The following is a 12,251-nucleotide window of genomic DNA, read 5'->3' as shown; positions in this document are numbered from 1 at the left end:
AATATACATCCCTGCTTCGGAAGGTTTCCTCTCTCCCCTCCGTGTTCTAAGCTTCTCCTACCAAACACAACGAGAACTGCAGAAACGCAAAGATTGTCAAGCTAAAGGTCAAGATTAATTTGTGGCTTCACACAGGATTCACACCCTGCTCTCTCAAATGAAACTCCTTCTTCTAACCATACAGTCTATGCATCTAAGTCTCCTCATGTTACTCTTGCTTCCCCTGATCTGGGAGAAAAGACTCTATAAGATTTTCTAAAGCCTGTCAACAACATTATAGAGGAGTCATTGAGATGTAAACTTGTTTGTTAATATTGATTTACAGCTGACAGCACTATGGGGTCTGGCTATGCCAGTCTAATGTCAAGGTGGAAACAGTTATTTCATAGCTATTAGTTTAGGTTTTAGGTTTTTTTGTTTGTAAGTTGTTTCTTGAGCCTTGATGTACTGCCCAATGTTGCTCTTATGTCAAATAGCACACGAGTACCTCCCATCACTATCATGGGTATGTCTGAATGAAGCCACAAAGAGCTTTAACAAGTGGCCCTTGTCTGACTGACAGAAAGCTTTAACAGACTGATGAAGCCAGCAGTGTTATACATCCCACGTCTGAGAAGGCTTTTACTGCATTTTCCACAGGAGTTGGGGAAGACAAAAGAGCTAAAAAAAACAAAAAACAGATAAAATATTAAACTTAAAAAAGACTCAAAATTAACTCTAATGTTGCTCCACGTGTGACTGATGTGTAAATAGTCGACTTTTTGCTAGGTAAAGATATATGCCGATGTTGTATTTATGATCTGTTTCTGCTGCCACCCTGTGTTAAAAACATCAGCTCTTGCAGGTTTAAAGTGACGGATACCCAGATATGTAAACTTAGGTTTGGGAGTCGATCCAATCAGCATCTGTTGTCTTAAACATGGATGTCCTGCACTGGAGGGTTTGGGCTGATGATCCCTCCATGGCTGTAGTTATGAAGTGAGGGGAGTGACACTTGACCTTGTGGTCCCAGTCTTGTTTTTCTAGCCTTCAGGCCACCGCTGTCTCATATACAATACATAACTCTTTTCTGTCTAGTCTGCCTTTCTTCCTCCTGGCATCTCTCCAGGGCCTAAAGCCATCTGAACAGTCACAGGAGATGACTGTCATCCAGACAAATCTCAGAGGAGGGACGCTGATTGCTTAAGATCCTAATGAGCTGCTTATAAACGCTATGTTTCCTGTCTTTCCTTCCCATATTTTTATAACCACACAGAGGCCAAAATAGATTCCACCAGATAATATTAAGGGAATATTAAAAGATCTGTATAAAGCTATTTCTCTTTCCGTCTGTCAACATCTTTCTTAAACTTCAATAATGTTTTTTTCCTTTAATATCTGCTATGTTGTGCCCTCTGCTGCTCTACCAAAGAGCTTCAGGGGAAGAGAGGGGTGAAGGTTGAAACAGTGAACTGAGATGAGGGCAGGTTGGTGGGGAAGGGTTGCTGCTCTTGGCAAAAAACAGCGAAACTGGATCCAGAATTAATAACATGTCCATAACAATAACAAGAGCCATTGTGCATTTTAGTACAGAGAAGCATTTTTTTGTGCACCAAAAATGCAAACATGGACTGAGACACCATTTAGCCTAAGCATTATGAACACAGACATTTACTGTTCTGATGAACAGTTGTGCAGTCTTTGCATCTGGAATGATCTCCGAGCATGACTTTACAGTTGTATATGATTTTATGCATGACATTACTGCTGTATTTAAGCACTGTGGGATCACAACTACTTTCACACATTTTTTTTCTGCTTCTCTTCCAGTTTCAGTGGTGTTTTATTGTCCCAACAAGCTGGGCTTAAAACAGCCTGTCGCCATTTGAGCACAATTAACATAATAAGCATCTAATATTGAGAGTCATTACAAGGGGGCTATTAAATGGCAGAGGTGGTAACCACAATGTGACTCAGCAGACACAGATTGGGTACACACAGACTCACATACGCACACACGGGAGTAATTAATCTTGCAGTACAGTGAGGAGGCCTATAGCTACACTCATGTCCTGACATGTACTCTGACCTCAGCAGACAGGGAAGCGTCCTCAGGCATGGATCCACACTTCAATAAGCTCTAACTCTGACATGCTGCATCGGCTACAACCTGCTCCTGCCAGCAATCATTTAAATGTGAATATAGAAGAAAAAACACAGAAAGAAACCCTTGATTTTCAAAGGTAATGAAGTTGCAGGCAGACGCAGCTCGTGCAGAGGGATGTGTGACTGGCATATGCTGCTTTTGAAATAAGTTTGTCTTTTGGACTTTGGTGTTGCCCTCTCCTCCAGCTCCAGCGCAATGTGCAACATAAAAGCCAGCCACTTCAGAGAGCTTGTTGAGCTTTCAACTTCAACATGAGCCTTCTGAGACCTCCGCTCACTGTCAGAGAGCGCAGAACAAAGAACACCATCCACACGGCAGACGCTGGAAACATTAGGCTACAATGTGTGTGTGTGTGTGTGTGTGTGTGTGTGTGTGTGTGTGTGTGTGTGTGTGTGTGTGAAAGATAGTGGGGAGGGCATACTGCATTAATGCATGGAGATATTATTTCATAAAGTTGCTGTTAACTCTTGTTTGTTTTTTGACTTGACTGGCATTGATTTGGCTCTCTGTTTTAGCGTCCAAATGCCATTACTCACAGCCTGTTAGCGACTACATTAAACACAAGGCTTAACCATTTGATATTGACTACATACTAATGGAGTTTTGGTGCTGCATTATTAGACTCTACACACCAGGCCATAGTTTAAAATCTTAATGATCAAATGGAAACATCATAAAAACAGTTGCCTGTGATGACAACAAACATCTTGTGTCTATGAGAATAATAAGAGTAACCAGTGTTTTTACAGTCGACATAAGGAATTGCCCTTTTGTTTCCCTTGTGGACAGTTGACGAAGCAAAAATCACAATGGCAATGCTTGAAAGCAGAAATGACTAAGATGACCACAAACACACCTATCTAAACTGCAGCTCATGTTCGTTCAATCTAATTTGTCTCTTTTGCTTTTATGTTGTCCTTGGCCTGAATGCAAACACATCTTCAAAGGGAGGATTTGACCCACGTTCTGCCTCCCTCCAAACACCCACCCACCCACATACACTCGCGCACACACTCTGTACCCCTGGCCAACACACTCTGGTTTTCCAATCTCCTTGAAGATGGACACATCAAAGACATCCGATGGCAAGAGTGACCTGGTCTGACCACTATGACTGGAACCTGGTTTCTTTAAACAAGCACTACTCTGAGGCTATGATTCTGCAGGTCACCTGCCTCACCACAGCCTGGGGGGAGAAGGGATGAGGAGAAAGAGGAGTTGGGGGCGTTGGGAGACTATTTTCTCATCTTTTCTCACACCTGCAGTGAGTGGTGCAGTTTCCCCTCGTACTGCTCATGTTCCTGTACTCCTGTCTCTTTTAGACATGTGGCCCTCTTCTCACCTCTCCCCTCCTTCCTCCACTCCTCATCCTTCTCTCTTCGCCTCATCTGGGCAGCATTAGCAGGGCCGCTGACACGCATGACTCTGATAGGCGATCAGCAGTGTGGAGACGTGCTAAGTGTGCCAATGGAAAATTCTACTCTCAGTCCAACAGCTCGGCCACAGCGATGCTGCCACCTGGCTCAGCTTGGCGTCTGGACCGGGGGCAGCAATAGCAGAGATGTCCCAGGGGAATGATAAGGAAAGTTAAAAAAGAAAAGAGAAAGATTTTCCCCAAACACAAAGTGCAGTGAGCAGTGGAGCGAGCTGACAAGAGGTGGGTCCTGACCCGTCACTCAGGTTGATGCATTAATCTGTCGACAAGCCCAGCTGCTCCCACAGCTCGAGTCTTCCCAGAGAGCCCCCGCTCAGAGCAAATTGGCCGTCCTCTCCAGTCAGAGCTGCTTGACTCAGATCTATGGGCTTAGCTGTTACCTGAGGCAAGTCAGGCCAAGAGGCCGCCTCCCTCCCAGCCCGCTCTCCTAAATTATAGCCTTGCTCACTTCATAGTGCCTGAGGCCATGTGTGTGTGCAAATGCAGCGGCTAACTTGTTGCTTTACACATAAACACAAGTACAGGCAGCAACACACACGCAGAAAAACACAGAAAGATAGTCAGGGCCTCTTTTTTTGTCCACTTATCTTTGAACAGACTGTTCCAGATTAGCAGTTTCAGCGGCCTTGGACGTCCTCGCCCCCAGACAAAACTGAATGCTGTAATTATCCTGTAATATGGCTGCAAGCAGAAAATGTTTGCTGCTGCAGAGTTGTATATTCCTTGAGGAAGAAGGAGAAGCCTTGAGCATTCCCACAAGTTGCACACTAACACTGCTGTTCACAGTACAGCAAAGTGCACAAGAAGTTGAAGCACAACGAAGAACTGGGCCAGTTGTGTATGTGTTTGTACTATGTGTATTACATTTAAAACGGTTTTCAACATCCCAATTTAAGCAGCTTTTGTGTTGGAATCTGCAGTTTCAAGGAATGAAAAAGAGTGTTGCATTAATAGCACAGCAGTAAAGCATAAAGAAAACAGCAAATGCACATTTTTTTCTAAATGTTCTGCTGTTCAGAAATGTTCAGTTCATATCTGGGATAGCACTCAGCACGAAGGTTCAACTTTTGACATGTTTATTTGCTGGCAAAAATCATTAATCATTAAGCTGTCCCACCTATTCGATCATAACATCAGGTCTGTTGAGATCATCAGTAAGTCTAGAATATATTTCTTGCGTTTCAGTTCAGATAATGTTGTAGCTCACATGGCTGCAGCAGCAATGTGAGATTCAGCCAATATTATGTGAATTATGGAGCTTGTAGATCACAGAACATCACACCTCAGCACATATATATATATCACTTCCATCTGTTTCATGCACCATGTTCTGCACCACGATACCTCCAGAAGGCTTTTTGACAGTTTCTCACTGCGCGTTGATGAGTGGCATGTAATAAAAATGTGTAACGTTGCTGTAGAAGTGGATATCACTACACAGAAACGTAAACTGTATAATTTCTCTCCTCGGCTTTTTCCTTGCTACCATCATTGTAGGTTTGATGTTCAGTTATTCAACAATGACTCACAATTATACAACTAAACTGCATTCTCAGTTACATTTGGAGGGAAACATATTTTCTCCAGGATCACACTGGTTAGTGGTACATCCCAAAGAGGTTTCTTGTCAACATATCTTTGCTATTTATTTCATTGTTTTTCTTACTGTTGCTCCTTTTAAGTCAACTCATCATACATTGGGTGACTCATCACCACTGTAGCCTAGAAAAAGGAGGAGAAGCTTTAAAAATGTTGTGAAATGGTGTATTTTAACCTAAAGCATAAAACTTTGCCAAGTAGTTTTGCTGCCTAAATCTAACGTGTCATCATGCCATTTTTTTCTGTTCCTTATTTCCCCTGTTCGTTACAATCTCTTTTGTCTTTTGTTCATCCCTATTCGTCCTCTCTGTCTGAGCCTGGGCGTGACCACCTGTTTCTCCTTGTGGCCAATCACCTGAGTCATGCACTTGCTGCAGGACTTCAACCTCAGCTCGTCACTCCGCACCTTGTCAGTTTTCTCTTCCTGCTCCCACAGTTCCACTCCTCTCCGGTTGTCTCTTTGCCAGCTCACTCTGCCTATCAAACTCCAGCCTGCTAGTCACCGTGCCCGGGGCCACGCTCACCTCCTTCGACTGCAAAACGGTCAGTCAACCACCCACCAAGCCACACACCACACACAGTCGCCGGCCTTCAGGTGCCATTCAGTTATTCACCTGCAACAGCAGCTTTGTTTCAGAACTCCAATCACTGGTTTCCCAACAATAAGCCTTTCAAAACTACACAATCAACACTGTCTTCTGCATTTGAGTCCAGAAAAGCCATTAGTCATGACAAACCAAGTAGTTTTGGTGCCTTAACCTAACCAGTGAGCGAAAACAAACCAGTCAGGACACACAGGACACAAGTCGAGTGGATGAAAGTTCTGTGTTGAGGCCAGAGGTCATGGCAGAGGGAATGGCCTAAACCCATCTGTTTCTTCTCTGCATGACTTAACCTTTATACGTTATCTTTTAATGCTGGAACACATTTTCCCTCTTATTGTTTACATGTGTTGACATGGAAAAAGTGAAATCTCAGTATAGCCAATTTTGGCAACTACTTGAAGATGCTTCCTACAGCTTCATCGTAATAAACTTCCACCTTGCACCACAGCCATAGTTCTCCCTCATAGTTACAGAGTTGGACTTTGGGAAATAAAGCTTAAGTCATACAATGTACAGCCCGTTTAGAAGAGGAGCCCTTTGTTAAAGGCTGGAGGATGGTACATGTAGCTTTAAAACAGCATCTGTTGCATATAAAACAAGCTGCTAAACAGGATACTTTATAAAGCCACATATCATCATATAAAGCTTTCAAGTTCTTCTGATATATGCAGCTTTACACTTGCAGTAGCTAATGTAATGTTAGATAACTGTCACAGAAGATAACAGGCTCGCAAACTAAAAACCCATCTGTCAATATAGGTCACATGACATCACTGCATCGAGCAATAAACAAAGGCATTAGTCAATAAAATACAGTCAAAGCTAATTTATTTAATGATAAAAGTCATTAGCCATCTATTTAAGAGCTGTAATCCATGACAGCTAACTAAATACTGTATATGTTGACACGTCCAGTACAGACAGCATTTACTGCTTGTTGTTATAGCAACACATTCAGCTATCTTGATTGATGGGGTGACTGACTCTGAGGTCAACTCTGTCTTAAACCCTTCACTCCAAACAAGGAGATATCAGTTAAATGGCTGAAAAAGGCTCTATTTGAGTTACGGCGAAAAGAAAAAATAAGCAAAAGACACGACACAAATGAAAAGAAAGTACAGAAAGAAGAAATGAAAGAGGCCTTGACCGAGTAAAGAAACCAAAACCAACACCTCCAGTACTTTGAAACTCTTTCCAGTTTATCCTCCTTTCAGTGTTTTTCACTTTCGTGACTTTTCTTTGCTTCCAAAATGTTACTGTAGGTGCCTTCAATTAAGCACCAGATCCTGTAATTTTAACTGGGTATGTAAGCAGGAGAAAGAAGGCGACAAGGAGGACGCGAGAATGTGGACAAAAAGAGACGGATAAGTGGAGAGGGATGTCACCAGACGGAGACAGAAAGAGTGTGTACAGCCAGTGTTGTGGAGGTTTGCTGTCTTTGATGTCAGCCGAGTAGTGCCCACATGTCCAGCCCCTCTCTGCCAGGAAATTACAACTCCGTCCCCCTGGAGCCCTGCTGACTGCTGGGAGAAACACTCTTTTTGATGTTCTAAAGAGGGATCTCCAATGCAATTTAGCCTTTCATCTCGTCTCTTCTCTTTTGTCTGTGATTCATCCAGACTCCAGCAAAGTTACCAACATTTTAACAAGTCAGATGTAATATTGTATAGCTTTGTAAAGTAAACAGCACAGAGAGATATGTAACAGTAAACAGAAAGACAGAGAGCTACAACCTTTGTCCTTGTAATCATCAGACCCTCAGAGATGGTCATACATGTAATTATTTAATCTATGATAAACTATGTTGCTTTTTCTGGAACTTTCAATCATATCTCAATTTCTGAGCACTTTAAAGCTGCTACATTCAATATTTGTAGATGATAAGAGTGAGGGAAAGGGATTGTTTGGCTCTACAAAACATTCTGGGATATTTCAGCTCGTAGTTTTGGCCAAACCACAGCTGTATGGTTCAGTCTGTGTGCTCTCATTAGCATTGTTTCTAATGAAGGCCAACAATCAGTGAGCAAACGATACTCTGACTTTTAGAGGACCTCAGTTATTTTCACTCTTTAATGGTAAGAATGACAATAAAGTACTTGATTTCACTTTTATTTAACGCAATAAGAATAGGAATAGCAAGAATAAAAAATAGCTGACAAGAAAATGCTGTTGCCAGATTATAACACCTTGGAGGGTTTCAAATGTTGTTTTTGTGTTTAATTTTACAACAGTTGGCATCAAAAAAAATATGTTGTTTTTTTTTTCCTTTTGGGCCTTTGAGTTCCAGTGAGTGATGTTTATGATATTGCACCACCACACCCTGATGGTGATGGCACGAATAGCAAGCATGTCGATGTTTTTATTACTATGAATAAATAATGAATCATCCTCATGCATAAACCATGATATATGATGATGCAGAAACAGAAAAATTGAATTCATGGGAAAAAAAACTGCATATTGTCAGTATTTTAGAGACAACCCAAAATTTCACATACGTGTTTTCATGGTAGATCTCCCCTGTAATGTGCACCCTGCCTGTAATCGCTACCTACTCTGAACCAATCAGAGGGTGGGCAAAGTTAACTACCATAATGAAACTTTTAGCTAATAAATGTTCTATTTTGTTTTGGGGTTTTTTTCCTCTCTTTTTTCAAAATGGGGAGTTGGTGGAGAACAAATCAGAGCTAAAAGAAATGTAATCATTGGACCCGAAAAGTGATCTGAAACACAAATTTGGTCAGTCATAGTGTTGCTCCACATTTGTATACTTACATGCTGTGTAAATAGGAAACTGTGTAACTGCTATGCTATCTTTAAATAGCTGTCAGAGTTACACCATTTATCAGAGCCAGAAACTGTGAAAACACAAAAACCCACCACATTTTCAACTTCTGCATTGCCCTCAACTGGGAAATCTGTGATGTGTTGTTGCTTTGGGGAGATCATCAGAATTTAACCCTAAATATATTTTTTAAATCACTTTATTCTCATCAAGTGTCATTGAAAAATTTGAAAAAAAAAAAAAACAACAAAAAAACCCCAAAAATTCTGCACTCCTCAGCCCAACTGTTAATCTATGGGTGACTCACCTGCAACAGATAATAATGTAACAAAAATTCTGCAACTTTTTAACTGAACTGGGCTAGATTGCATTATATGTTTACACAGAGCAGATAAAAGAGAAGTATAGAAAAAAATAAAATATAATCGATAAAATATCTATAGCATGTAGAGCTACGTTTTCTTTTCAGTACTGATAACACCCGTGTGCACTTAAAAAATGTTGTACATGGTAATTCTAGGTTTTACTTTTTTTGTAAAATAAATAGGAAGTTCAACTTTTGTTGTTTTCTTTTTTAATGACTTATGTCATTAGAACTGTGCTACACTGTGTAGAAGATATTTTTGAGTTCTCGTTGGACTTTTTCTGTAGAGGTGCACAATTTTATATAGCAGTGAAAATGAGGCCACAGTGAGTAAAAATGTGACAGTAGTGGAAAAACACCCAGAAACCACCTGGAGGTTGAAAGGTTGAAGTCTCAGAAAAATCGGAAAACTGAACAACTTCAACAACTGATGCTTCTAAGGTCAGGAAGGAACTTTGACCTTTCACTATGGTACTCGTATTTTTGACAGAGCCGGCCTTAGGAATACCTCAGGAGTTTGGCTGAACCTAATTTTCGGGACTGTATCTTACAGCTCTAACTGTTCTGCTTTCAATATTATTCACTGACCCTGGTGACCTTGAGGTAGCCAATAAGTTCAGAATCTAGCACTCCTTTTAACAAGTGCAGTTCTTTATTCCTCAGGGTCGATGTTTGGGCCATCATTCAGTAGATCTGACTCAGTATCCAACATCTGTCTTATTTCTATTGGCACTGGTACACTTTGGAGGGCTTTAATTTCAGATTTTAGACCGAGAAAAGAAGCTGGCTCTTCAGGATTAATAAACCGCCGTTGATGGGCTCAGGCAGGCACAAACAGCTGTTTTGTGTTGCCCTCCATTTGCTCTGTGTTTTATTAATCATCTCTTGGTTTGCCCTGGTGATTTATGATACAGTAACAGTCTTGAATGGGGAGGGAATAGATACAGACTGCAGACCCAGCTGGGGGTGTTTGCCTTTGCACCGAGTTGGATTAATGTTCAACAGGCTGTTGTTTGGCTAAAGGGGAAGATTGCTTTTCAAATGCAGCACCACCCCAATTCCACTTTGTATCACCATCACATCTCTCAGCCCACATCTCTGTAGTGTTCACAAGGCTGCATGGGAGGGCCAGGTGATAAAACCAACATTCCCTGTTTAAACGTCTTTGGTTTATTCGCTCTTATGTGACTGGGTCAGAATAAATAAATGTCACCAAAGCAGATGATTGTTGTGAAGAAAAGGGAGACCTTTCATGACATGACCACAATGTCACCACCGCTGTTGACAATGTTTTATTCGGAGAGCCAGGTTTTTCTTTTACCGCTGGACCTCAGCCTGGCCTCATAAGAGTTAAGCGAATAACAGCCTGACTCTGGTTGACCCTGGCAAGCATTAGTCCCGTCCCCTCTGACTTTCCACAGAGGAGCCTAAATAGGCCCTTTGTAGCCCCACAAGCATAAAGCAGAATATATCAGACTAATAGCACTCATGCACAATTGCTTTCTCAGAGGTGAGACAGCTGCCTTTTGACTTCAAATGCACTCGGCATTGCACAGCACTGGCATGCTGCTTGTGTGCACAGTCACAACAAACAATGTAATTAGCAGGTCAGAGAGAGTCCCGGTGAATGATGATCAGGCTGACAATATTTGACAGTGTGCAGGTATATCATCATTACCTAAACCAAATAACACCAGTCCATCCATAAGTGAGTTGTACTTCTTCTAATTGTATACGATAGGACCGTGCAGTCGGGGGATTTGTTTTGAGTTAGCCTCAACCTGAAACATATGGAACGCTATAATTTCTTGGCAGGCTTGTGGGGCAAGTGCCTGACCTCTTCCTGTGGTTCTTTTGTTCTGAGAGGGGCTGGGAGGTATCTGGGGATTGCTTATCACTCTGACACAGGATGCCAGCAGGGGTTCATGGTGCAAGAGGGGAAGTGACAGTGTGGCACTTGTTTGTTTTCATAGGGAATGAGGCGATATTGTGACACACGGCTGTGCACCTCAACGAAAACAGGAACAGCACTGACGTCCCCAAAGATTGTCAGCTGTAATAAGCGGTATTATTATCTACTGCACGTTGGTTAAAATAGCCGATTACGTTAAGTTTAGCTGCTTGTTGTTTAACGATGTTTTCTGTCTTTGTCTTCGGCTCAGTTTCAGTCTTCACTTTATAACTGCACTTAACACATGGAGGTGGGGGGGAGCAGACACAGTGTCATGCATTGGTTTTGGGTGTATGTGCCTGGTGAGGGGATGTGGTTCTCAGGTCAGGCTGAGACACTCAGACAAGGTTGGGTGATAATCTCACTCTGTCACAGGTGCATTTCCCTCGAGTATCTGTGGTTTTACACACGAGTTACGCAGCTGTGTGTGTTTGCGTTCGCTCTGTAACAAAAAGACGACAGCTGCTGGAGTTTCAGTAAGAAGCAGTGGCGTGCTTACAATGACCAACTGATTTCTAGAGCTTGTTATGAAATGCGTTAATGACTTCTGCACAAAGATGTTGCTGTACTTTGGTACGTGGCCTCGAGCCGCTAGAATGTTTTATAGTCAGTGCATATTTACTGTAACTTATCTGCATGCTGGAATGTGGTGCAACATGGAAAACTGCAGATTTATGATATAAGAAATCTCACTCTTTGTCAGATTGCAGCTGGGCAAGTGCAAGAATAAATTGCACTCGCCCAGGTGAGTGATGGAAGAAGTGTTCTGATCATTTACTTAAAGTATCAATACATCGATGAAAAAACCTCCATTATTGCACCCAAAAAATGCTTTTATATCCAAACATTTGATTATTATATTGATCATTAAACATTTTCCTATTCTGCACACTATTTGAAATACATTCATTAATTTACTTATGCTTCATGTCTCTTTCATTTAAGTGCCTACTGATTGACCTTTTGTATGAATCTGTAGTTTAGTGTAGTGATTTTCCAACCTGGGGTGGGGGGGTGTGTCAGTCCAATGTATTCATATACATACTAGTAGCAACAGCTGGCAACAAAGCAAATCATCCTCATCAACTTAACACTAAAAGCTTTGTCATCCTGAAGCTAGTGTGCAGTTTACATGCAGAAAGTGAAAAAGGTTGAAACCATAAATGTCCAACCAGATAAAAAAAGCTGCCCAAGAACAAAAGTGTTGCATTATGTGCAAAAAAAAGAGTCCATTAGCTCATAAATTCATAGTCAAATATGTTTGTCTTGTGACTGCTCTGCACAGAAAGGAGAAGAGAGTTTAAAAGCTGGTGAAATGTCTCCACCCCCATGACCTCTTGACCCCTGAGACCCAGGTCCCCTTTAG

General features: G+C 41.7%; 1 protein-coding gene across 2 annotated transcripts in view; it reads left to right on the top strand.

The window, feature by feature from the left end:
* The window catches only part of bmf1 (BCL2 modifying factor 1), a 68,666-nt gene that overhangs the window by 33,232 nt on the left and 23,183 nt on the right, over positions 1-12,251 (top strand). Inside the window, exon 4 of one of the 2 annotated variants that reach the window (XM_055006143.1) lies at positions 5,617-5,723. The exons of the other annotated variant lie outside the window; for it this stretch is intronic. Coding sequence (XP_054862118.1) covers positions 5,617-5,679 — 63 coding nt within the window. The 3' untranslated portion in view covers positions 5,680-5,723. The remainder of the gene's footprint in view (positions 1-5,616; positions 5,724-12,251) is intronic. 2 annotated transcript variants of the gene reach the window in all.

Source organism: Amphiprion ocellaris, chromosome 20 (genome assembly GCF_022539595.1).
Source record: "Amphiprion ocellaris isolate individual 3 ecotype Okinawa chromosome 20, ASM2253959v1, whole genome shotgun sequence".
In the NCBI taxonomy this organism is placed as follows: domain Eukaryota; kingdom Metazoa; phylum Chordata; class Actinopteri; family Pomacentridae; genus Amphiprion; species Amphiprion ocellaris.
This window is presented reverse-complemented; position numbering and strand designations above follow the sequence as displayed.